Source organism: Sturnira hondurensis, unplaced genomic scaffold (genome assembly GCF_014824575.4).
Source record: "Sturnira hondurensis isolate 20B ecotype Veracruz unplaced genomic scaffold, ASM1482457v3 Scaffold0004622, whole genome shotgun sequence".
Taxonomy (NCBI): Eukaryota; Metazoa; Chordata; class Mammalia; order Chiroptera; family Phyllostomidae; genus Sturnira; species Sturnira hondurensis.
In genome coordinates this window covers 134,187-160,968 of record NW_028077253.1, presented here as the reverse complement: position 1 = coordinate 160,968, position 26,782 = coordinate 134,187, and the positions used below count along the sequence as shown (strand labels likewise).

At 41.6% G+C, this 26,782-nt stretch overlaps 2 protein-coding genes, 1 non-coding gene and 1 pseudogene across 3 annotated transcripts; all 4 read left to right on the top strand.

Annotated features, from left to right (window-relative positions):
• Positions 1–801: 801 nt before the first annotated feature.
• Positions 802–1,737, top strand: LOC118986871 (olfactory receptor-like protein OLF3). Its single transcript, XM_037045936.1, has one exon. The coding sequence runs from the start codon at positions 802–804 to the stop codon at positions 1,735–1,737; it is 936 nt and encodes a 311-aa protein (XP_036901831.1).
• A 10,526-nt stretch (positions 1,738–12,263) lies between these two features.
• On the top strand, positions 12,264–13,947 carry OR6B1 (olfactory receptor family 6 subfamily B member 1). Its single transcript, XM_037045946.1, has one exon. It carries the CDS (start codon positions 12,282–12,284, stop codon positions 13,233–13,235), a length of 954 nt encoding a protein of 317 aa, XP_036901841.1. The 5' UTR covers positions 12,264–12,281; the 3' UTR covers positions 13,236–13,947.
• Positions 13,948–23,164: 9,217 nt separating this feature from the next.
• On the top strand, positions 23,165–24,094 carry LOC118986870 (olfactory receptor 2A25-like; annotated as a pseudogene).
• Positions 24,095–24,727: 633 nt separating this feature from the next.
• LOC118986888 (U6 spliceosomal RNA) lies at positions 24,728–24,834 on the top strand. The gene has a single exon (XR_005066477.1). It is a non-coding gene; the product is annotated as a U6 spliceosomal RNA (small nuclear RNA).
• Positions 24,835–26,782: the final 1,948 nt, after the last annotated feature.

Below are 26,782 nucleotides of genomic sequence, written 5' to 3'. Positions count from 1 at the left end.
GAATGAGCTCTCCTCTCCTTAAGAGAATACAGTTATTAGGTAATTACCTGACACCAATAAACATGACATTAAATTCCTTGTGGGAGCATAAGAGATGAATTTTAGAAGCTGTGTATACACCTTTTCTATGCAACACCTGATTCTTGACTTAGATAGACCCTCCTGGTTTGGTCTTGCCTGACCTGGTCACCTGTGTGATGTAGATGGAGAAGGGGTCTCCCATTTGACACTATGAAAGTAAAAAAGCAAGTTACAGATGATAATCAAAACCAGTTAGTGAAAAAAAATGTCCTGTAAGAATATTTTATTTAAAACACTTAGGATTTCATAGAGACATTCCACGGTGGAGAGGTAAGTAGGGTTGTGTCAGAGATGTTTAGAGAGGAAACCCAGGAAACAAAAAGTGGTGAAATGGTACTGCTGAACCTTTTTCAGAATTCTATCTTTCATGTGGACAAACACTTCTTCACTAGGAGGACAGGGATTTCCCTGCCGCAACTACTAAATGGAGTAGAGATGTAAGGCTGAAAATGTCATATTCTCCTCCTGTTTAAGAGCCAGTGTTTGGGGGAAATTATGTCCCAATAAACTGAATTCCAAGAATGTAACCTCTTCTCCTTGCTCCCCAGCTGCACAGCTGACCCTGTTGTGTTTTTCGTCTGTGGATGTGTTCGGGCACAGTTTGGCTGAGATGTTGTAGGGAAATGTTAAGTTCAGATGGGTTCCAAAAAGTTCTATAAGCCTATCCCAAGTTTCCCTGACTTGTTACATTAGCATCTTTAGTTTGGTTCTCAGAAGCTCATGAACCAGGAAAATAAAACCAAGACTTGGGTGAGAGAGTTCATTCTGCTGGGGCTGGCCAGGGACCTGGGAGCTCAGGTCTTGCTCTTTGTCTTGTTCCTGACCATGTACTTGGTGACCATTGTGGGAAATGTCCTTATTCTTCTCCTGATCAGACTGGACAGCAGGCTTCACACCCCCATGTACTTCTTCCTCACCATTTTATCCTTTGTGGACCTTTGTTATGCAAACAGTATCGTCCCACAGATGCTTGCCCACTTCTTCTCAGTCCAGAAGTCCATTCCGTTCCACAGCTGTGTGCTCCAGCTCCATGTGTCCCTGGCGATGGGCAGCTCTGAGTTCTTCCTGCTGGGAGTCATGGCCTATGACCGCTATGTGGCCGTGTGCCACCCGCTACACTACACCGTCATTATGCATGGGGGTTTGTGCCAGGGGCTGGCTGCTGGCAGCTTGGTGGCTGGTTTCATGAATTCCCTGATGGAAACGATCATCACCTTTCGGCTTCCCCTGTGTCACAATATCATTAATCATTTTGCCTGTGAGACCCTGGCCATACTGAGGCTGGCCTGTGTGGATATCTCATTCAACATGGTCATGGTGGCCATCTCAGGGTTTCTGGTGATCATGCTTCCCTGTTCCCTAGTTCTATTCTCCTATGGTCACATAGTCTCTGCCATTCTGCGCATTCGCTCTGCTCAGGGACGTAGCAAAGCCTTTGGGACCTGTGCCTCCCACCTCACTGTGGTTTGCATGTGCTTTGGGGCTACCATCTTCACCTACCTGGGGCCACGCTCGGCTTCCTCAGTGGAAGAGGAGAAGACGGTCGCTCTGTTCTATGCTGTGGTGGCACCTATGCTGAACCCCTTAATCTACAGCTTGAGAAATAAGGATGTTATGGCTGCACTCCAAAAACTCTTAAGAGAAATTCAGAGATAATAGGTAAAAGTTGTAAGACCTTCTCATTATCTATCATCAAAACAAGATGGAGATCACATCTTGTTTGTGTGGATGGGACTTCCATGTTTACACTGAAGAAGACTGTTATGGTCAAAAGCTTGAAGTGTTCCTCCATCTCATTAATGAATTGTCTTCCACAGGTCGATACAGGGTGGTTTATGTCAGTGAGCCACGAGAGAGCCTCGTTGTAGATCTCTTGTCTTGGGTGTCCACTGGTATTTCGACTTCATCTGACCCTTTTGGTTTTACTGGTGTATCAACATCGGAAGGAATGATCTGTGGCTCCATCAGACAGGCCTGGTATTTGGCATCAAAAGATAAATGACTTCCACAGATTAGGGCTTCTTCTACCTTGTGGAACAGAGTGGATAATGTCCGTCCCTCTTCCACTGGACAATACTCCTTATCTGTAGAATAACCTTATTTCCACCACAATAATCAGAAATAGTTTCTCCAACTCTTTCTTAAATGACAGCAATTTTTTAACTTCCATCACCATTTGTGTCTTCATCTAGAATGTGATGTCATATCCTGCAATAAATAATACATGAACACAATACTTGTTCAGACCAGCATATTGGATCTTATTTGCGTTTCAAGAAGCAGTTTTGCTTTTAATATGCAAAATACCTGTGGTTTTACTATGACCTTTTTTGTTGTGGTAAAATATATGTAACATAAAAGTTGCCACATTAGCCACCTTTTAAGAGTACAATTCAGTTGCATTAATTGCATTCAAAAGTGTTGTGTAAACATCACCAAATCTATTTTCAAAATTATTCATGATCATAGTCTTTTATTTAACTAATTTTCTAAGATCTATTTTCTATAAACTGGATACAAAGTCTCCACACCTACTGCAGTCTTTTTTTAAAAACTTAAATGTAGGTGCATATATTTAGCTCTGCTAATTGTTGTTACTGATTTTCACATATCAAACCAACCCACCAAGATTATTTTGAAGTTTGATCCTCTAATTTATTCTACTTAATTTACTTTCTTTTTCTGTTCCATAAGTATAATAAGCAGAAAAAGTTGTAAAAAAAGAAATACCCAATAGTACATGTCAATTGTATCTCACTGCAAACCTACCTTTAGGTGGCAAAAAGGTAGATGACTCTCTCTTTAGGGTCCAGATATTATATAATTGACATCATAGAGTATGTAGTCTTTTCAGATTGGCTTCTTTGTCTTAGTATTGTACATTTAAGTTTCCTACATGTCTTTTCATGGCTTAAAAATTCATTTCTTTTTGGAACCACATAATGTTCCATTATCTGTATGTTCCCCAATTTATCCATCCACCTCCCGAAGGACATCTTGTTTGTTTTAAGCTTTGGTAATTATGAATAAAGCTGCTGGGCTTTGTGTAAACATACTTTTGACTTCTTTGGGTAAATACCAAACACATAATTGTTGGATCATATGAAAAATATATGTTCGGTTTTATAAAAACCACCAACTGCCTTTCAAAGTGGCTGTACCATTGGGCATACCCACACACGAGGAATGAAAGTTTCTATTGCTCCATCTTTCACCAGAAGTTGGTGTTGTCAGTGTTCTCAATTTTGGCTACTCTAACAGGTGTGCAGTAGTATTAAATTATTGTTTTAATTTGCATTTTCCTGATGATATATGATGTGGAACATATTTTCATATATTTATTTCCATCTGTGTATCTTTGATGAGGTGTCTGTTTAGGCATTGGACCATTTATAAATCAGGTTCTTTTCTTATTGTGAAATTTTAAGAGTTCTTTGTATATTTTGGGTAATATATTTATCAAATGGGTCTTTTACAAAAACTTTCTTCCAGTGTGTAGCTTGTTTTTTCATTCTTTTGACATCATTTGCTTTGAATAATGACATAAATGCATAGGCAAGAATTTAATAAAATTATTACTCATTTATCCTTTAAAAGATGATTACAATTATAACAAAAAATGTAAGAAGAACTATAGGCACCAAAAATGGCTTAAAGTAGAAAACTGGCAGCATAAAAACTAAGATGTGATAGGACAGGCAACAAGCTAAACCCTTCTAAACTGAAGCTTTAAAAGCTATACATTGTCATGTGTTGAAGGTGAAGAAATCAAAGCCAGAGTGATAAGTACAAAATAAAGCTTCCCTTCCTACAGGTTATGAGGACTTGGATAGTGCCCAGTTGAGAAAGTGGGTTTAATTAGATCTGGTTAATCGCCTTCCCTTAAGAGACTATCCCAGGCAATTTTGTCATGCCTCACAGCCTGGCTTCTGTGAGGCCTGGCATGAAGTCCACACTTCACAAGTTGTCCTTCCTCACCTGGACTTTTCTCTCACTTTGGCCTAATGCTAACTTCCTGTGATACCACAATCACTCTTAATTGTCACCTGAAACTTCCTCTCTGTTTTCAACAAATGGCTCTCTCTTTTGAGTGTCTTCCTTGAAGGCAGTCTTCCCTTTCTTGTTCTATTTGAGCCTGACTGAGCACACTGAGTCCCCTCCGCCCTCTTGAACACAGACGCTCTGCCTCCCGTATTTCCTCTTCTGACAGTGGGTGGAGTGGGGAAGAGTGTGCCTCTCCTGCTCCTCTGCTCTTTCCGGACCTTTCTACTTTTGTCTGAATAACCCCAGGTCCTTTGATGTATATGCCATCAAACTACAGCACTATCGCACCCTCTTTTTCTCATCTCTTACCATCTGTCCTCTTCATTTTATTGGGTTGGCCAAAAAGTTTATTTAGCTTATTCTGTAAAATAAAAGACACATTATTCATTTTCACCAATAACTTTATGGATTTGGATATTTTGAGTATGTCAGCTATCTCCTGCTAGTGACTTCTAGTGGATAGAGGCTAGTGGTGCTGCTAAACATCTTCCAATGCAAAAGACAGTCCCACAGCAAAGAAGTATTTGGCCAAAATGTCAATAGAACCAAGAAACTTCTCAAACCACTTTTGACATGTTTGATTAGTCACAGCACCTTCCCCATCTGTGCCATTTGACATGGCACAAATTGTTTTTTGCTTTTCAGTTGTATTTTTACATTTCTTGAAATAATACAGGATAATATGCTAAAAGTGTTATCTGTTTTCTTCCATCTTCAACATTAAAGTGGCTGCACAAAAATTCACCAATTTTGGTAAGTTTTTTAATGTATGCTAATATGACAGCTGTCACAATACAATCTAACAAAATTATTTCGAATGAAGCTAAAGACAATTAAGTGCTATTACAGCCATTTTCTACATCTATGCAGATCCATTTGGCATCCTGGCCTCTCAGTTGGTTGACTTCTTATCTCTTTCCAGTGTCTGGACCTCTAACCCATTCTTGGTCATCTATTTCTGTGATTATACCCTACGAGCCATGTCCAACCTTTTGGTGTCTCTGGGCCACACTGGAAGAAGAAAAGCTGTCTTGGGCCACACATTAAATACACAAACACTAATAAAAACTAATAAGGGAAAATATTATAAGTAAATTTATGATTTTGTGTTGAGCTGCATTCATAGCCATCCTGGGCCTCGAGTTGGGCACCCTGCCTAGACCTTTCTATGTCAATCATTGTACTACCTTTGGCTTTTTCCTGTCAAGTTCCCCACTCTGGCCACTCACCCTGATTCCCCTCTTTCCAGTTAACTCCATACGGTATGACTCCAACACATTTTACTTCTACTTTATTCACCCTAGCACACCTCTCTCATCTGTTACCAGCCCCCCATACCTTGTCTTGTTATCCCTCTTCCCCATACAAATGTGTGTGGTCACTCCTTCCGTGTACTCTGTGGTCACTTCATGGACATTGCATCTACAGTTAGCTAGTTCTCCTCTCCTACATCTGGAAGCAGATTTGCCATCAAGCTAATGACCTGGAGCTTCAGGACTCCTTACTTGGCCAAATGGTGACTAGATAACAAACTGTGATAATGCTCTGCTCAGCAATAAAAATGAATAAATTTCCCCTTATGATTGAAAATCCTGGCCATAATACAAAAACAGAGAAAAAACTGCGGGGGCGGGGGGGGCGGGAAGCTGACAACCAGAGACCAGCCTGGACCTGAGGGACAATGCAACAGTGATTTCTCAGAGTTTCTTGATTTCCTCCCATGTATCCTGGACAGGGATCTGAAAAATTCTCCAGTTATAACTATCAACAGGCATAGACAGAAATAGCTTCCAGATAAGCCTGTGAATCCTGGAATAAGATAGTGTCAGTGCATCATGGACAATAGCCAATCTGTACCTGTTGACCATCTCTAACCTATTTGAGATTATTTGTATGAAATTCTGACCCCAGCCATCTCGTATAAAGGGTCACAGTCACAGTAACACACAGAATCCTCTCACAATGGATGGGTATACTTTGGGGAAGTGTACTCCCCAGTCCCATTTCCTCCCACTTGTCATGTCAGCACAGAGGTGACCACACATGGTTAATGCAACTATCCTTTGGTGGACACTGTCATTTCCATTTCTATTAGTGACCACCACATCACAATATATTTAAGATCCATGTTGCAAAATTGTGGATACCAAATTGTACATTCCAGAAGCTGTCAGAGTTTTCCAGGATTTTGAGATAAATCGAAGCTGATGTTTTGAAAGAATTGCCTTATTTTTATTTGCTGCAGTTTGGTTGTGACATTGCAGTTTGCAAGAGAAACTATATTAAAGGCTGTTTATGCCATTAACAAGAGCGGCAGATTGAATTGATTAGGACTGTTCATATCCACATTTCCATCGTGGAACCACAGTGAACATGACAACTTTCCTTCCTGTGAGGGCGGCTTTGCAGTCCACCAGGTTACAGTGAGGTGATGTTTGGTAAACGAGAGTTTTGTCCTGGAACATGCAGTACTGCTCAAGTGGCTGCCAAAGGCAGTTGATACAGTCAGTGCTGATCTCCTCACATGATAAGTTTATTTACACTCAATTATGGCACAAACATTTATAACAAAACCTTTAATCCAAAATGTACTAAAGTGTAGCAGTATAAGTCTACTTTGGGTGTCAATATCTCCCTTAGAACACTGATAAGACCTTGAATAATAATTGACAATCTGCAAATAGATTTAAAAGTAGTTTTTTTTTTCATGTTTCAGTGAGAAATAAATTCAAATGTGGTTCTTTTCAAAGCATGTAGCTATAGGTAGGTTTTCCCCCATGGATCTAATACCACGTAAAACAAGTCAGACTGTCACAGCAGGCCCTTGGAAATTGTTCGTGTCTCCCACAGAGACCTCAGCTGCCACCATCCAGGTTCTTTTCTCTTGGGTCTCCACAGAGCCAGGGAAAGTCCTGATACCACATAAGGCCCTCAGAATCCAAAGGTCTTCACAGCTGGAGAGGTCTAAGACCTCATTGCAGCTTCCCGGGGATGGTGATGGGTGCTCTGGCCCCCGGGTGCTCAGAAAGCCAGCCCAGGGCCACACCAGGCACCACTGTGGTGGTGGAACCCTGGGCTCCCCTCTCATCTAGCCCTGCCTGTTCATTTGGCAGCAGCTGGGTAACCTGTGCCCACTCGCTGCTAGGTGTAGAGAGTGGGTTCCTCACATTCGTTCAATACGTGACTCTTTCTTTTCTACTTGTTCCTATTTTAGCATCAGTGAAGAATTTCTCGAATTCTACCCGGCCAGAGCCTGCTGGGCGAAGGTAAGTGTCCCCTCCCAGAGAATTACTTTTTAACAACTGATTACTTTTTAACGCAGGCAGCTCTGTGGCTCAGCAGCATTTAAATCCAGAGTATTTAATCCTATTGCCACGCACCTTTCTTCGACCCAAACTCAGTTCCCCGCAGTCAACTGAGAGTCTCGTCTTTTGGATGCTTATTGCAGCCTGGTATGTAGTGAGTGGAGGGAACAGACTCCCCTATACCCTGGAGGGGCATCTCTTGGTGGTGGACCAGAACAGTAAGTGCCCCAGATTCTGATCCCAGCCGGCAGCTCTTCTCACGCGGTCTGGCATCCTGTCCTGCTGGCTGCTGTGTCTTCCTGGTAAATCACTTGTGCTTGTGGCCACAACAGCTGTTGCTGCCTTGGCAGGGACGAAGGTGAGATTTTCCTCAAATTTAAATTACTTGAAACCTGTGCTCATGCACAACCCAGACAAAATTAAGGGAGGTGCATACACAACTAGCGTAAGAATGGAGAGAAGGAGCTAAGATATTGGATTATGGATCAATGATATAAATCTGCTAGAAGGGGAAACAAGTTTAAGTAACACATTGTAATGGAGTAGAAACTGTTGTAAGTGAAATGGTCTATACACTTTACAGTAAAAATAATACACTGACAATAAATATGGTCAATTCCTCCTGTTAGTATGCAATAATTAGTGCTGGGCATTCTTCATTTAATTAGGATGAGGGAAATGTTGTTTTATTAAGCTTCCTTTAGGAGTACAAAGTTACTGCTGTAATTTCTGACCAGGTACATTCACATATGCCTCTTTAACCAACATTGTTTGTGTGTATCTTTAAGAGTCTGCTCTGAGAGTCTCTCAGCCTCTCAGTCTCTGGTTTGGCGTTGTGATCCATTCTGATTCATCCCCAATTTCAAAAGCCAGGGTGAAATATGAGGATGTTAGATTCTGCTGAAAACCATCCAGTTCTTACTTGTTGTCTATACTATAGAGTAATTCTTTTTAAAAAATATTTTATTTACTTTTAGAGAGAGGGGAAAGGAAGCAGAAAGAAAGGGAGAGAAATATCAGAGTGTGGTTGCCTCTCACACATCCCCTACTGGGAACTTGGTCAACAACCCAGGAACTGACTGAAAATTGAACCAGCGAGCCTTTGATTCACAGCCCAGGCTCAATCCACTGAGCTGCACCAGGCAGGGTTACTATAGAGTAATTCTTAAATGCCTTAGTATTGCATACAAAACTCTCCATGATGTAGCCATTGACACAATTTATGGTCCCTTCCTCTCTCTCTTGCTCACTCACTCTTGCTCTCTCTCTCTGTCTGTCCTTTCTCACTTTTTCATTCATTCATACTTTGCCCACTCACACAGACAGCAACCAGGCCATACTGAGTTGCTTCCAGAAAATGGCAGGCTGTTTCCTAGCTCTATTCATGGGCCTATGAGTCTTTGCTCTCTGATTTATTTATATTTTAAGACTTGGTTCAATAATTGTCTTGTCTCTGATACATTTACCAAGCATTTTTATATGTTCATTTCTGTTTTCCTTGTCTGATGGACTACATACCTCTGTTGCATACATTAGGTTGGCTAAAAAGTTCTTTTTGTCTTTTTTGTACAGTGGCTCTAGTGGTGCTGAGTTGTCATTCATCCTAATGAATTTTCTTAGATTGTATTGTGACAGCTGTCATATCAGTGTGAATTTTTTAAAAAAATGTATCAAAATTGGTGAATTTTTGTGCAGCCATTTTGATATTGAAGATGGAAGAAGGTATGTGACATTTTTGGTGTATTTTACTTTATTATTTGAAGAAAGGTAAAAGTGCAACTGAAATGCTAAAAAAGATTTGTGCTGTGTATGGAGAAGGTGCTGTGACTGATCAAATACATCAAACGTGGTTTGCAAAGTGTCTCGGTGCTATTTGGCCAAATAATCCTTTGCTGTGGGGCTGTCTTAGGCATGAGCAGCACCCCTGGCTTCTACCCACTAGAAGCCAATAGCAGGAGATAGCTGACACACTCAAAATATCCAAATCAGTAACATTATTGGTGAAAATAAAAAATGTGTCTTTTATTTTATGGAAAATAACTAAGTGGACTTTTTGGCCAACTGAACATTTTATATGTATAATATACAGTATATACATTTATATAAAGATATTATATATTTACATAAATATAGTTTTATATCTGTGATTAAATTAAATATTATACAAATACATTAATATATAATTAAATAAATATAATAAACATGCAATAAATTATATAAATAAATGTGTGAATATATAAATATATACATAAGTTATATTCTATAAATATAGAATATAATATATAATTAAAGTATACTATATTATAGGAGTAACTATGTCTATATATTTATATATTAAAATATATTTTAAATATGTATTCATAAATACACATTGTATATATTTATATACATCATATAATTATATAATATATGTATGGTATAATATATAACATACAATAAATGTATAAGTTATATATAGATATCTGGATATATGAATAAATATATATTTATAACTATATACACATATGTGAATACACACAAATATGTATGATCTCAAGTTAATTTGGGATTATCCATAACAGCATGTGCCTAAGATGAAATTTCAATAGGATTAGATAATATTTCCCAAAATAGTCCGACATTTTAAATGTGTAAAAAGGGGATGAGTCCCAAGCCTGGCTCCCATCACCTCCGTGTGGCGTGCTGTAGCTAAGGGTGCACTTGCCCAGACAGACAGCTCTCAGCTTTGCTGTAATTCTGACCTCATCACTCTCTCACTTAGAAGTGCAGTCGAAATCACAGCGTCTTCTGTGAAACTGGGGCAACGATTCCTCATTAGTAGTGTTGTGTGGATTTAATGGGACATTGCGTGAAAGGCACTTGGCAAACTTCCCAGCACTGAGTAAGTAATCAATACATTAATGTTGGAGAATTTTCTGGACTGATTGCTTACGCTTCATGTCAAAACCAGTTGAACTGCAACCCTACCAAATTCTTGCCCTTTACCATGTCCTCAACTATAAGGGAAATGCCTGGAAACCTCCCAAGTTTTCCCCATCTTAGCACATGGCATCATATCCGTGTCATAAGCACATATATGAGATTCCTGTTTGATTTCTCTTTTTTTACCCCCATATTTCACCCATTGATTATTGTGAGAGATTCTCCTAAGACACACCTTAAATCCACCCACATCTCTGCAACCACGCTTGTGGTCAGGGTTACTGTCACCTCCTCTGATTAGCTTCCAGCCAGTCTTTTGTGATGACAGAGCCGCCTGTCCAGAGCATGAATCATACTGTGCCCCTCTTCCGCTTCCATCCCTCACTTGCCTCGCATTCTATGCAAACCCTTTCCAGATTCCTCATTACAACCCAGGGCGCCGTTATACGTGCTGGTGGGGGACCGTCAAACTGTGCCTCTCAGCCCAGCCCAGCCCAGCCTGGCTCTGCTCTTCTAAGGGCCAGGAACCTCGTACCTTCCCTGCCCAATGCCACTGCCTCATTGGTCGGAGGCCTTTGCTGATCACACTAGTATCGTTTTCTGTTTTTCAATCTTCATAGAAAATGTCTCAAATTTCATTATGTAGTTCTGTCTTTGTTTGCTTATTTTAAAAAAATCTCCGCCCAGTGACTCTTGCCCCATGGGCCAGGGCTGAAAGCTTCCTGAGGAGAAACCCCTCCTTCTTTTGCTCACTACTCGGCTGGGTGCCCAGTGTTATTCTCTTCCTTCTTCCAGTCCAAACCTAGCTTCTTAATGCCTGTGTTGGGGTACGAGTCCCTTTTACCCTGATTGTTAATTATCATTCACACAATATACAATTGCATTTACACGATTTCCCTTGGGTTTGATCCACAATGACATAAGTTGAATGAATATTAATATTTCTATTTGCAGAAGAGGAAATGGGATTTCAGAGAGAACCATGTTTCAAGGTCACATAGGCTGGGGCAGAAGTAGGCTTACAGTTATGAGTACACAAAACAGTTTGTTCTTGTATGGTTATTTATTAATTGTTATATTATTTTCCATGCAAACAGTGGTAAAACTAACTTGCCCTGGCCTGTGTAGCAGATGAGGGGCAGATGTGGTCCAGATGCTCCACACGCCCCTTGCAGATGTGGACAGCTGTAGTCCCTCTCCGCAGACGGAGCAGGAAAAGGGGGTCTAGTCAGTGAGGGGTGATGGGCTGTAAGGTAGAACTTACAGAACTCTGGGTAGATAATAAGCAAGGACATTCATGTATGTTCTTTGGGACTGGCGATGGGAACATAATGTGGTTGTGAAGGACAACATAGGATATTAGGCAGAACATGGACTTTTGACTTAGGTGTGAATGTAATTTCTGCCCTGCTACCAGTGGGAACTCCATAAGTTACTTAATATATACCTCTCCAGGACTCTGTGCCTTCATCACGAGAGTGGGTATAATAACATATGCAAAGAGGCTCNCATGTATGTTCTTTGGGACTGGCGATGGGAACATAGGTGTGGAGGCCTGGTACTGTTTAATGTGGTTGTGAAGGACAACATAGGATATTAGGCAGAACATGGACTTTTGACTTAGGTGTGAATGTAATTTCTGCCCTGCTACCAGTGGGAACTCCATAAGTTACTTAATATATACCTCTCCAGGACTCTGTGCCTTCATCACGAGAGTGGGTATAATAACATATGCAAAGAGGCTCTGTGAGAATTAAATTGCATTAGGCACATAATGTACCCAGCGTATGGTCTAGCTTATAATATGTTTTCACTAAATGATACCTCTTATGGTCATGGCTAGTGAGAGAAGGCAAAGGATGGAAGATTTTGACGTTGGTGTCTGACTGTGATTTCTCCCCCAGTAGAGCTAAGCCCTGTGTCTCCAACATGGAAGTGCAGAACCAGACACGGGTCAGCCAGTTCATTCTGGTGGGGTTCCCGGGGAACTGGGGCACACGTGCAGCCATGTTCCTGATGTTCCTCGTGGCCTATATGTTGACAGTGGCTGAAAACACCATCATCATCCTGCTGGTGCAGCAGAACCGGCCACTGCACAAGCCTATGTACTTCTTTCTGGCCAATCTGTCCTTCCTGGAGACCTGGTACATCTCTGTGACTGTGCCCAAGTTGCTGTTTAGTTTCTGGTCTGTGCGCAACAGCATCTCCTTCACGCACTGCATGATACAGCTTTACTTTTTTATCGCGCTCATGTGCACAGAGTGTGTGCTGCTGGCTGCCATGGCCTATGACCGTTATGTGGCCATCTGCCGCCCGCTGCACTACCACACTGCTATGAGCCACGGGCTCTGCTTCCGCCTGGCTCTTGCCTCCTGGGCCATAGGTTTTGGCATCTCCTTGGCTAAGATCTACTTCATCTCTCGCCTCGACTTCTGCGGCCCCAATGTCATTAATCACTTCTTCTGTGACATCTCTCCAGTGCTCAACCTCTCCTGCACTGACATGTCCCTGGCTGAGTTGGTAGACTTCATCCTGGCTCTGGTCATCTTCCTCTTCCCCCTGTCTGTCACTGTCCTGTCTTATGGCTGCATCCTGGCCACCGTTCTACGCATGCCCACGGGAAAGCAGAAAGCCTTCTCTACGTGCGCCTCCCACCTCGTGGTGGTCACCGTCTTCTACTCAGCCACAATTTTCATGTACGCCCGGCCCCGAGCCATCCACGCCTTCAACATGAACAAAGTTATTTCCATCTTCTATGCCATTGTCACCCCTGCTCTCAACCCTTTCATTTATTGCCTAAGGAACCGAGAGGTCAAGGAGGCTCTGAAGAAACTGGTCTACTGCCCGGCCATCTGCTCTGAGTCGTCTGTTACAAATGACTAGACGGAAAGACGGGATTTGGTTTGCGACCTGCCCTTCCATCCTCCGTCCTTTCTCCTTTAATGTCTCAGCTGGGTGGGGCTCCTGTGAACAGGGCATCTCCACATCCACATCAACCACAGGCTCTTGCTCATCTCCTGAGGCCTGCCTCTGAGCATGTGTGCTGTGCTCCATGGAAACAGTCCTTGTGTAGAGAATTCTCTTTGGTTGGGACCCCCAAATGAGGTTTCTAGGCTGTGAGTAAATACCAAACTGAGTTAGGTGGGGACACAGGTGGCAGCCTATAGGTTAGCTTTACAGGGGGATGTAGCACATATTATGGGCTTCGAGACCCAAAGATTGGGGCTGGCTTCCTGAGCTCCCAGCTTCCTGACTGAGACTGGGGGAGCGGCTTCCCCACAATTCCATTCTGAATGGTGAGCTGGGGGCAGTCTCAGTGGCAGAGAGTGCAGACTGCTCCCTGAAGCCTTCCACCATGTTTTGTCAGCACCTGGTTCCTTGTATTGGACACCTTCCTGCTTCCAATAGTGATGGTGCTTTCTGTTATCTGTACATGATGTGTACCTTATACAATTGCATCCTGTCTTCTGACAGAACTGATACGGTTGCTTTGTATTTGGCTTCCACCGTTCCCTTCTAGATGTCACAACAGGTTTGTTGGTATCCTCTAGTGGATGAGCACAAAATAGATGACAAATAAAGTCATCAAATGTACTGTGTGCTGAATAAAACTTGCCCTCCTCAGTCATCTTTCTTCTGACCTCAGTGTTCTCATTCCTTGTCAGTCTTCTTTCCCTTCCCCAGCCTCCCCTCTCTCACCATGTACAGCACACGCAAGCAATGAGGTCATTTTCGGATTTGACAGATTTTCATCCTATGCCACCGTGACTCTTGATTCTCCTCCTTGTTTATCTGACACCCTCCTGCGCACACTAGTCCTGTCAGATCATAGGTGCCCACACACTCCAAGAAGGGCACACAGATAGGCCTACACTCTCCTGGTTCATACTTTTGCCAAGGTCCAAGGGAGCTGTGCTTTGCACTGTATCCCCTATAACAAGCCCTTGTCGGTAGGATTTTAAATCTCTCATTAGAAGAGTCTAAAATAAGACAGCGTTTGGCATTCACAACTCTTTTTTAAGCTAAGAACAAATAATACTTTCAAAAATATTTTCTATTTCTTTTGGAGTAAGAGGCTTTTGGTGGGATTCTTTGCTACATTTTACAAACTTCCAGCATGGAAACTTAGGGAAGTTCATGATGTCCAATCACAGACAGTGGGGAGCAGTGTCCAAAGCCTGGGTCTCCTGACTCCGAACCGGGGTTCTCTCTTAGCTCATGGATCTCCTTAGAGACCAAACATGCTTCTTCCTCAAGCCGAATGTGGAAACTAACTGGGCAAGGGCTATGGCTGGAGTCCTCAGTGACTGCGCCTGGAGAACTGTTGCTTAAATAAACACGGACAAATGTGAAGTACAGTCCTCAGGGAAGAAAAGAAACAAAGGTAAAATGCAAGCCTACCTCACTTTAGAGAATAAATATTTTAAAAGGTTATAAATATATTACCATTTAAAACCTGCACATATAAAGAAAAGTGATTATTTTCTGAGAAAATTCATGTGAATCAAAACAATAGCAAAGCCATATAAGCCTATGCAATGTGTGCATGGGATGCAGGCAAGTCATCTTCCGCAGGAATAAGGCCTAAAAGCAACCAACTGGTTGTTGACAATCTGAGTCTCAGTCCCAGATGTATTTTTATCATGTGGCACGGGACAAACTATGTGAACATGCTGAAACACTGATTCTTCTTAAGCAAAATGGGAATAAAAGTGTGTGCTCTGCTTCCCTCACACAATGGTTATCCAGGCCAAGAGATGAGATGCAAAGCACCTTGATTGTTGCCGAGACCTGGGCTAGTGCAAGGTCAAAGCAGGCTGAACCTCAGCGCCTGTCTGGGGGAGCCAGCTGGGAAGGGTCCAGGTCTGTCTGCAACCAGCCCACACCGACTGAGCTCCACAGAGGTAACCTGGGAGACTCCACATATAGGGGCTGTTTGTCTCTTGATTCTTTCCCATAAGTGTCTAGGTGAGGGAGTGTGTGGAAGTAATATTTCTCCATAAATTATAGTAAATTGTGTTTCAAAGAGCAGAAGGGAACCAGTAATGTCACCTTGGCCTCTTTGTGAGAGAGGCCAATGCCTATACCGTGGGCTAAAGCAGAGGGCACAGGTCAAATCCATGTGGCAATCTGCAGAGAGGAGACTGGAGGCATTGTGATGGGTACACACACATAGAAGAGAGCTCCTTGTCAGGCAAGATGTTTTGAGCCAGGGCAGAGGTTTTGAGCCAGCCTCTTTAGCGTTAGTTAGGCATGATATAGGTTCTGGTAGTCAGTTTTAGCAGACTATTCAGAGAGTAAGCCTTCTAAATTTAGTTATCACCAAACTCAAAGAAGCTAATAAAATAACATAAAAATATATTAATTATACACATAGTATGTTTTTTTGAGTGGCCATATTAACCAATTCATGCAGCTGATATTTATTGAGTATGTAGTACACATTGGGCACTGTTTTCAGTGGTAGGGAGATATCAATAACACAAGTCAAAGACTTTCACCCTCATAGGTAGGAACAGATAGAAGAGAATGTATTTATACATGCCTAGTACATACATACATACATGCTTAATATGGTGGGTTGCATGGTGGCTCCCAAAAGGCTGGGTCTACATCCTCCACTTGGAACCTGTGGTTGTGAAGTTATTTGATATGTGATTAAGTTAATGATCTTGGAAATGAGACTGTCTTGGATTATCTCAGTGGGCGTTAAATCCAATGACAAGTTCCTTAGGAGTAAGACAAGGCGGGCATTGGGAAGGTGTTCTGATTTTGTAGCCTAGTTAGGAAAGTTGAACCAAAGTCGATATGGCTTACTGGACTGTAAGAAGTTCACCAGGCCTATACAAAACTCAGGTATCTTATTTGGTACTCCTTTCCTGACTAGCTACATAAATTTCTGTTCCTGAGTGGTGTTGGAGCAATCTCTTCTGTTTTCCTGCTGTTTCTCTTACTAGCAGGTTAGATAAATATTGGCAGGTGTTCATTCTTTATTTGTCAGAGACTAGACAGGGCAGTGGGCAGAGCGGGAGGGGCAGTGGGTGGGGCCGGGCAGGTGTTGCAGAAGCACTGTGGTGAAGGCTCCTCGCTGGGGTGTGCTTACTAACAGGGGTGGCCAGGCCTGAAACAGCAGCACATCACACAGAGCCTGGGGGACAGGAGGCAGCTGGACTGTTACAGTGTAGTGACGGAACAACGCAGGCTCTGGGGCTGAGTACCAGGGGCCAAGTTTAACCTTTCTGTGCCTCTGTTTCCTCATATGTAAAACGAGGCTATTAGTGTACCTACCCGACTGTATTGCTTTGAGGATTAGATAAGTAAACACAGGTAAACTACTTAGATTATTGCTTGGAAAAATTTCGAATTTCATCTCTGTCTTTATTTTAAATACTATAGCACAGAAGATCACTTTGAAAAGCCACTCAACTCTTACTTAGCTCCTGTGGGGAGCAGAGCTCCCTGAATATGGTCAGATGGGCTCTAAGGAGAGCAGGTAGTATTTGTTGGTCCCTCACCCAGTGCTGTGCACTACACATCGATAACACTTAACATGCAACATCTCATCCAGCCATCCTAACCAGTCCAGGAAAAACATCCCCTTATCAGTCTGTTTTATGAGTGTAGTTAACAGAAAGTAGCAAATGTCCGACTTTTACTGATTCGCTGTCACTGCTGAGCCCTCCTTCCCTCTGGTCGTCCACCACTGGGGGGCAGCACACCTTCTCCTCTGAGTCTAAGCTGTCAGTGTGACATAGACTGGACCTCAGAGGGAAGGCCTGTGGCTCACAGTGCTGCTTGTGAGTAGCTAGCACGTTCACTTCAACGTAAGGAATCAGCAAACACCTTTGTGCATCACATCTAAACCTCACCTTCCCATTAGTGTTTTAAAGTAATTCTTGTGTCTGTCCCTTAACGAACTCTCAGTATGAGTGATGTGGAGGTTGTTCTTTATTAATGAACTTGAGAGCCCGGCATCTGGTGTCTAGTTTGCAACTTTTCTTAAGTGAATTGGGACATTTGGACTATTGATTTTTATTTTTAATCCTTGTGAAAGGACATGCTTATTGAATTTTTAGAGACGGGGGATGGGAGGGACAGAGGCAGAGAAACAAATGAGAAACATCTGTTGGTTGCCTCCTATATGTGTGCCAACTGGGACCAAACCCACTACCGAAATACGATATGGGTCCTGTTCAGACAAAATGAACAGGAACCGAACCCAGGAACTTTCTGCTTATAGGCCAACACTACAGCCTACTGGGACACACCGGCCAGGGTGGGCTACTGCTTTTGGTGGTTTCCAATTGCTTATGTTGTGTAGGTAGGGAGCTCTAAAGCAGACTGGGATCCTGGAGCAGGGAAAAGGACCTAGCTTCTTCCTGTCTGCCTGCTGCTCTTGTCAGCCTTGCCCAATAGCTCTTGGCAGTGGCAGTGAAGTCCCTCTGCCCAGCCTTATTTACTCAGCTTCCCAGAGCCAGCCTGGTGATTCCCCATAGGGGGCACAGTGCTGCTTGCTCACCCCTTCTTCTCATAGGGTCAAGTCTGAACCCCGACTCCTCTGACCTTCTGGATTCTAATCACCCACCTTCTGCTCTGTGCCCTTGAACCCTAGGGATGGCAGCTTCACACACTTCTGCTTGTTCATCCGAGAGCTTTGTATTTACTGTTGTAGTTACCCAGTATCCTTGTAACCATTGTGTTGTATGAAAGTCTCTCTACTATTGTACCACACCAGCACGGTATCAGTTCACTGTAGGGTTCCCATCTGATTCAAAGAGAACTGAGAAAAAACTCTGAAGTTAAGACATTTACACAAATGATTGCGAACAAACATGTCTGAACAGGTGTGAGAAAGGAAGAATGGAAAGTAGTGTAAAATATTCCTAAAGTTGCCTGGTGCTTTTCAGAGTGATCCCATTATTGTGGTGTATGCATCTGTATTACTTGTACCCTGAGTGAAGATACCCAAGAAATTCACAACTTTGGTCTCCAACAGAGGGCAAAACACTGGAGGTAAAATTAAGGGGGAGCCAGGCCAGACAATGCACAATAGCCTTTGTTATAAAGCTGCCAGAGGAAAGAAGCATAAAAGCCAAGGAAAGGACTCTACCCAGAAAACCCAAGTGCTAAGAGGTGTAAATGTCTCAATATTTATGTTAAGTACAAATAGATTAGATCCTTTTATTTTCACATTGATTATTTTTAACCCACAAAATGTAGCCATATACAGTTGATAAGAGCAATGAAAACACAATTGCAAAGACAGGCTGGAGTAATGGCAATGAAGAACATAGCCTCTGCAAATATGTAAGAGTAGTTGACGCAACAATAGAATAAGAGGCAGATTTTGTGTGTATGTTTATATAAGGCAAAAGAATTGGTATAATGAGAGATACTAGATAATAATAAAGGTAACAGCCTACAAAGAAGATCTAACAGTTGTTAATATGTATAGCTGTAACAATATAGAAACAATATAGAATTAGAAAAAAGAACACAAGAGAAATTTATTGAAAGGATTTGTAAAACTAACTTTATAGTGGGGAATTGAGCAAAATACTTTCAGAAAAAATTGATAATACTGAAAAAAAGGATATCCAAAATCTGAATAGCAAGATTAACAAGCTTGCCATAATAAATACATAAATAATCCTATGCCTGAGAAATAGAGAATATGTTATGTTGAAATTAATATAAAAATTGCAAAGTTGACTATATGCAAAGCAATAAAAGTCCTCAGATTTTTCAAAGAATCAATATCTCAAGGATTCATTATTTTACACCACAGTGATTAAAAATTAAAAATAAACAATAAAGATAATAAAAATATTTGGAAACCTAAAAATGCACTGCTACATAATTTGTATTTTACTGATGGTGTTAATGGTGAGAATTCTGAGTATCAAACTTGAGATGTGCAGCCAAAGTGCTCAATAAAAAACAAGTTTAGAGTCCAAATTATATTTATTAACAAAACAAGACAAACTTAAAAAGTAAAATATTTAACTCAGGAAGATACCATGATCAAGAATGAAAATAGAGATATGATATGATTTATATAAGAGCAAATTTTATTGCCAAAAATTTAGAAATGAAGATTATTAAAATATAAACCTAGGTCTTTTTACAAACACCAGTAAAATAGATATGACTGATGAGAAGAAAAGGGGAAAGGTATATATGAAATAATGTTAGAGACAAGAAGTTATATGACCAAAAAGTAGAGATTTTAAAATACAGTATCAGTATCAGGGCACCGTATCTCTGCAATATGTGAGGGTGGTGTCTGGACTCTCGTCACCAATGAACCTCTCACTGGACAGGTTTAACGACAGAAAGCCCATCTCAGACCCACAGCAGGTGATGCTCTGGCAGTCGAAATAGTCCCTCTATTGTTTCCTTATAGGTTGGCATGAACATTGAAATAACTTTGGGAAATGATCTTCCACCATCTTTGTATTCCAGTATAAGGATAGAGGTAGATAAGAGAATAAAAGAGAAATTTATGTCACCAAGACACCACCAGATTGTCTCAGTTGCATTGGCCAGACCTCAAAGAGGAGGTCAGTTTCCATTTTAGGGAGGAGAGGAAAGAATAGTAGTTAAAGTCTGAGGGGAAACCTGTCTCTTTCCCCCTTGACTCAGAGTCTCTGGAGGTGATGGGATAGAGATTGTTTCCTGGTGAGAGTTTTCCTTCCCTTTTGTCACTGCAGTTAAATCCTACCAAACAGGATTTAACAAGTCCCCTTGGGATGCCTTCTCCTCTTCCTGACCCCTTCTACGGGTCCTGCTACCTGGTCTCTGGTCTCTGGTCTTACTTTGTGAGTTGTGTTCCTTGTGGAGACTTGATGAAAAAATACAGAGGATACATGTTGAGGTCAGGTGTGAGATAAAACTCAGCCAAGACTGAGGATGGGAAAAACCTATGGGCCCCAGCTTCCCTGTGTAGCACCTACTCTATTTGGAGGGTTAGTAGGTGGGGAAATTGAGTTCTTGGGCCATAGTGAATGCAAGGTGTGGTGATTGTAATGTGTGAAGGAGTCCCAGAAATCATTCTAGAGCTTCTAAATGAATGAACATGCACCCCACAGTGAGTGAAGGATTCATCATAGCCAGTGTCTTGTCACAAGTGTCCCTGTGGAGAACACCAGAGATTAGTCCCTGGAGAGCCCCTTTCCCCTGGAAGGAGCTGATGGCAGCATGCCTGGCAGGTCTTTATCCCTCTCTACACCAAACACTCAGAAGTATATTGAGAGGCGGTGGAGTGGAGCAGAGAATAAATTTTCTGTTCTGGTTCGGGCACCTTTTCTCCTAAGAGATCCTTATGAGACGGCAATTTGAACACTAACTCACAGACACTTTTCTCTTCATTAGTGTGTTTATGCTTAACCCAAGTCACATTCAGCTGGTCTTCTTGTGTGTAGCTGTAAGTCTGTGGTAAATTTCGTATGTTGTCCAGTCTTTGTTCACTATTCAATTTCAGACAGGCTGTGATGAAAAATCTCAGTGCAGAATGGAATTATTATTGTCTATCAGTGTCAGATGTTTGCTAATTATAGACTCAGCTAATAGAATCATTTAAGTCACCATCTCATTTATATACACCTAGTATGGATCATTTACTTTGATACATTTAGTATAAAATTCCTTGTTTAAATGATAAGATACATTAGCTGTTTGAGAGAGTTGCTTGAAAGTCAGTTCATTGTCCCATGAAATTCAGTCATGTTTCCATGAAATAATGGACCACATCGACCACAATAGGAGTTTTTTAGCAAAGAGCATCCTGAAGCTTTTGTTTTTAAAAGTGAGCTTCCATTTGGTGAGTTATTTGAATGTGAGAATTATTATCTTTAGAGTCCTTTTAACAGACCTGTCACTCCAAGCAGGTTCTATACACCAGCAGATAGGAATTGTCTTGTATGTCCTCAGCCAAGACGTGTGGATGAACATGCAATATATTTAGTACATGCCTGTGGGTTTTTGTTTTGTGCTTGGCTACTTGCAGCAGGTAGGAGCACAATGAGATAACAGTCACTGGTCCTTCTGCTTCAGTTTATTGTGTCCTTCATCATAGGACATTTTAGAAATAGCACTGCTGTCTTCTTTCTCCCCAAATGTGGCAACAAACTGAAACAAAAATGGCTGATGGTTTTCTATACCCCTAGGGCCAGTGAATCCTGTACTTGGAAGAGACTTGTGCATTTTTCTTGCTTGCCTTCTCCCATAACATGGGAATCCAAATCTCTCCCATCCAAGTACTAACCAGGCCTGATCTTGCTTAGCTTCCGAGATCAGACGAGATCGGGCGCGTTCAGGGTGGTATGACCATAGACGGAATCCAAATCTCTGAGTTAAAGCCCTCACTGACATAGAGCTCGGTCCTACTAAAACAACCAGCTTTCTTCACGAAGGTGATTCCAACTTTTATGACGTCATTTCTGGGACAAAGACAATATCATCTCCTGGTGTTCTGCTGTGAATTCTGATTCTTCCTTTGAAGCAGGGTGAAACCTTCACACTTTTGCTTATCAAACCTTGCAAATATTAACTTATGAGGAAACTTGAATGGAGAATTGCTATAGGACCACAGTTGTGAATTTTTGTGAGAATCTTATTTTAGTGAAATTCAGGTGGATGCCGGGCTGAAGAAGGATATAGAGTCAGACAGACAAGGAAACAGAAGCAGTGGTTTAATGGTTACAAGTCAACCTCAAAATACCAACTCTGGTAGAAATATTTTTCTAAAGATTGATACACCACAGAAAGTAAAGGTCCATGATGAATAATATTTTCCTGTTAGAGTTAAGCTGTAAAATATGTTAAAGGTTCTAAGGATATGAGTGTATAGTTAGAGCTTAGGCTCTAGCCTTGGCTATTGATCAGTAGTTTTAAATCTCAGGACAACACCCATCAAGAAATGATTCAACCAGCATTTTACTGGTGAATTAGAGTCAAAAATAACATAGAAAGTAACAAGTACTGTGGACACTTGCACGTAATAATAGTATAAGTATATGTGTGTGCACATACCTGTATATAACTGTATATATACCATATACTTTATCCGCACATACAGGCATAGAGTACGAATACTCATATAGGCATGAATGTGTAACGGATAATATCTCACCATGAAACAGCGTGATGAGAGTAGTACATCTGTGGGTACAAAAGTGAAAAGACAAATATCTCCCCCTTAAATGCAGCTAAAGTTGTGGCAGTCTGCCTGCCATTCCCTCAAGTCAATTCAAGATGATGCTGCAAGTAAAAATTACAAGGCTGACCAATAAGTCATGTAATGAGGCATGAATCTGTGAGATTCCCTGATAGGAGGATCTCCCACAGGCTCCTGGTCTTCCTTCCCACCCTTGTATGTGGGTGCAGATGCAGGCCCATGGCCCCTTCCTCACAGTGGCTGCGTGTGCACTGGGGGTCTGGACTCCTCTCAGGAAGGTCTCTGAAGCAGTTGTGCTGACTGAGGAAAGTGTCCACTGAAAGTGTCCACTCTGAAAGTGTCCAGGCCAGGCATGATAATGTGTTAGGAACTGTGGTGGAACTTTGGAAATAAAGGTAAGATTCACTGAACAGTGTAACAGAACACTGGCATTTAATTTATCAGGGTGAAAAAAATTCTTTCTGTGTCATTTGCAGTGCATAGGATTCACAGAGTAACTAACGAACGGGACAGAAGTGTCACTGAAGATGTTTTCTTAGGGAAGAAACAGTTACACACACAGGTCTCCCATGTTAAACGTGCCCTCAGGCACTCATACTTGGTGAGATAGCTCCTTTGTCTCTTTCCCAGGACAATGGGGGGCAACCACACTTCTGTCACAGAGTTCCTCCTAGTGGGATTCCAGCTCAGCCCAAAGATGCAGGTGCTCCTGTTTGGGCTCTTCTCCCTGTTCTATGCCTTCACCCTGCTGGGCAACGGGGTCATCCTGGGGCTCAGCTCACTTGACTTCTGACTGCACACCCTCATGTACTTCTTCCTCTCCAACCTGGCCGCTGTCGACATAGCCTATGCCTGCAACATGGTGTCCAAGTTGCTGGCCAACCTCCTGAACCCAGTCTAGCCCAGCCCATCTCCTTTGCTGGCTGCATGACATAGACCCTTCTCTTCTTGATTTTTGCTCACACGGAATGTCTTCTCCTGATGGTGATGTCCTATGACAGGTACGTGGCCATCTGCCTGCCCCTTCGGTATTCGACCATCATGAGCTGGAGAGTTTGTGTCACCCTGGCAGTGACTTCCTGGATGGCAGGGGTCCTCCTGTCCCTAGTACACTTGGTGTTACTCTTACCATTGCCCTTCTGTGGGCCCCAGAAAGTAAATCACTTCTTCTGTGAGCTTCTAGCTCTTCTCAAACTCGCCTGTACAGATACCAACTTAATAAGGTTATGGTTTCGACTGGGGCAGTGTCAGTGCTGGTGAGACCAGTGTGTGCAATTGTGGTATCCTACAGTCACATTCTACGTGCTGTCCTGAAGATCAAGTCAGTGGAGGGACGCCAGAAAGCTTTCTCCACCTGCTTCTCTCACCTCTGCGTGGTAGGACTTTTTTATGGCGCAGCCATTATCATGTATGTTGGACCCCAACATGGGGACCCCCAGGAGAAGAAGAAATACTTCCTCCTTTTTCACAGCCTTTTCAATCCCATGCTGAATCCCCTGATCTTAGGAACAGAGAAGTCAGTGGTGCTCTGAGAAGGAGGCTGGAAATGGAGAGACCTTCATGAGAGCCTCGCTGATAAAAGATAACTGAGTGTAGAGGGACCCAAGAAAATACTTCACCTGAGATATGCATGGGATATAGAGACGTACTGGCATGGGTGTCAGATCCACAACCAAGGGCTGGATACAGCCGGGGATGGCTATGAACAGGGCCTGGCACAAAATCATACATTTACTTAATACCTTTTTCCTTTGCTTTTTAGGTTTTGTTACTGTTTGTGTATTTATTGTGTTTCTCAAGTAGAGTCTATTTGTTCTAGTATGGTCCACATTGCCAAAACATTAGACATGCCTGCCTAGGGGATCGTTTTTATGTTTTTGAACTTGTCCTGTGACTACTTCCTGAAAAAGCCCATTTTGCTCCCTTCTCTGAGAATGCTGCACAAGGAAATGAGCCCCTTTTCCCATCTCTGTGTGGTGCAAGCACTTGTAATATGGTCTTGAGGGATATTGAATACAGGAAATTAACTCATATATTCCATAGTCAGGACTTGTAGACAAAATTTTATTGAAGAAAAAAAGATATTGGAAGAATATTTAAAATATTGGAGTTGAGACTTATTACGTAGTAATTGTTGAAATATTTTAAATTTGGCAACTGTCATCTTCAAAAACTGGCTCTATATTTAAAACATTTGGTGCTCGCTTTGGCAGCACATATACTAAAATTGGAACGATACAGAGAAGATTAGCATGGCCCCTGCACAAGGATGACACGCAAATTCGTGAAGCGTTCCATATTTTTAAATGGACAAATTTCTAGAAAAATATAATCTTCCAAAACCCAATGAAGAAGAAGTAGAAAGCCTGAACAGACCAATAACAGCAAATGAAATTGAAGCAATAATCAAAAAACTCCCATCGCACAAAAACCCTGGAGCAGATGGTTTCACAGGAGAATTCTACAAAGCATTTAAGGAAGAGCTAACCCCGATTCTTCACAGACTATTCCAAAAAATCCAAAATGATGGGAAACTCCCAAACTCTTTTTATGAAGCCAGCATCATCCTAATTCCAAAACCAGATAGAGACACAACAAAGAAAGAAAACTTTAGGCCAATATCGCTGATGAACATAGATGCTAAAATCCTCAACAAAATATTGGCAAATCGCATCCAACAATATATCAAAATGATCATACACCACGACCAAGTGGGATTCATCCCAGGGGTGCAAGGATGGTTCAATATCCGCAAATCAGTAAATGTAATACACCACATAAACAAAAGCAAAGACAAAAACCACATGGTCATATCAATAGATATGGAAAAAGCTTTTGATAAGGTACAATGCCCATTGATGATAAAGGTACTTAGCAAAGTGGGAATAGAGGGAGCATTCCTCAGTATAATAAAGGCCATATATGAAAGACCTACAGCCAACATCATACTCAATGGGCAAAAACTAAAAGCTTTTCCACTAAGATCAGGAACAAGACAAGGTTGTCCACTTTCACCACTTCTATTTAATATAGTATTGGAAGTTCTAGCCACAGCAATCAGACAAGAAAAGGAAATAAAAGGCATCCAAATTGGAAAGGAGGAAACAAAACTGTCACTGTTTGCAGATGACATGATAGTGTACATGGAAAATCCTATAGACTCTACCAAAAAACTGCTGGAACTAATAAATGAATTTGGCAAAACAGCGGGATACAAAGTCAATATCCAGAAATCAAAGGCATTTCTGTATACTAACAATGAATCAGCAGAAGCAGAAATCAAGAAAAAAATCCCATTCGATATAGCAAAAAGAAAAATAAAATATCTGGGAATAAATCTAACCAAGGAGGTTAAAGACCTGTATGCAGAAAATTACACAACACTGAAGACAGAAATCAAGGAAGACACAAACAAATGGAGACGTATACCGTGTTCATGGATTGGAAGAATTAACATCATCAAAATGTCCATACTACCCAAAGCAATTTACAGATTCAATGCAATACCTATTAAAGTACCAATGGCATATTTCACAGACATAGAACAAACACTTCAAAAATTTATATGGAACCATAAAAGACCCCGAATAGCAGCTGCAATGTTAAGAAAGAAGAACAAAGTAGGAGGGATCACAATACCTGATATCAAACTGTATTACAAGGCCACTGTAATCAAAACAGCCTGGTACTGGCATAAAAACAGGCACATAGACCAATGGAACAGAATAGAGAACCCAGAAATAAACCCAAATCTCTACAGTCAATTAATATTCGACAAAGGGGGCAGTATCATAAAATGGGGTAAAGATAGCCTCTTCAACAAATGGTGTTGGGAGAACTGGACAGCTACATGCAAAAAAATGAAACTCGAGCACCAACTTACATCATACACCAAAATAAATTCAAGGTGGATAAAAGACTTAAATATAAGCCATGACACCATTAAAGTCCTAGAGGAGAACATTGGCAGGAAAATCTCAGATATTTCACGCAGCAACATTTTTACTGATATGTCCCCTAGAGCAAGGACTATAAAGGAAAGAATAAACAAATGGGATCTCATCAAAATAAAAAGCTTCTGCGCAGCTAAAGAAAACAGCATTAAAATAAAAAGACAACCAACTGTATGGGAAAACATATTTGCCAATGATACCTCAGACAAAGGTTTAATCTCCAAAATATACAAAGAACTCACACGACTTCACTCTAAGAAGACAACTAACCCAATTAAAAAATGGGGAAAGGACTTGAA

Excerpts from the sequence above, each read along its gene's own strand:
- LOC118986871 (XM_037045936.1), top strand. The coding sequence starts at position 802 with ATGAACCAGGAAAATAAAACCAAGACTTGGGTGAGAGAGTTCATTCTG.
- OR6B1 (XM_037045946.1), top strand. The coding sequence starts at position 12,282 with ATGGAAGTGCAGAACCAGACACGGGTCAGCCAGTTCATTCTGGTGGGG.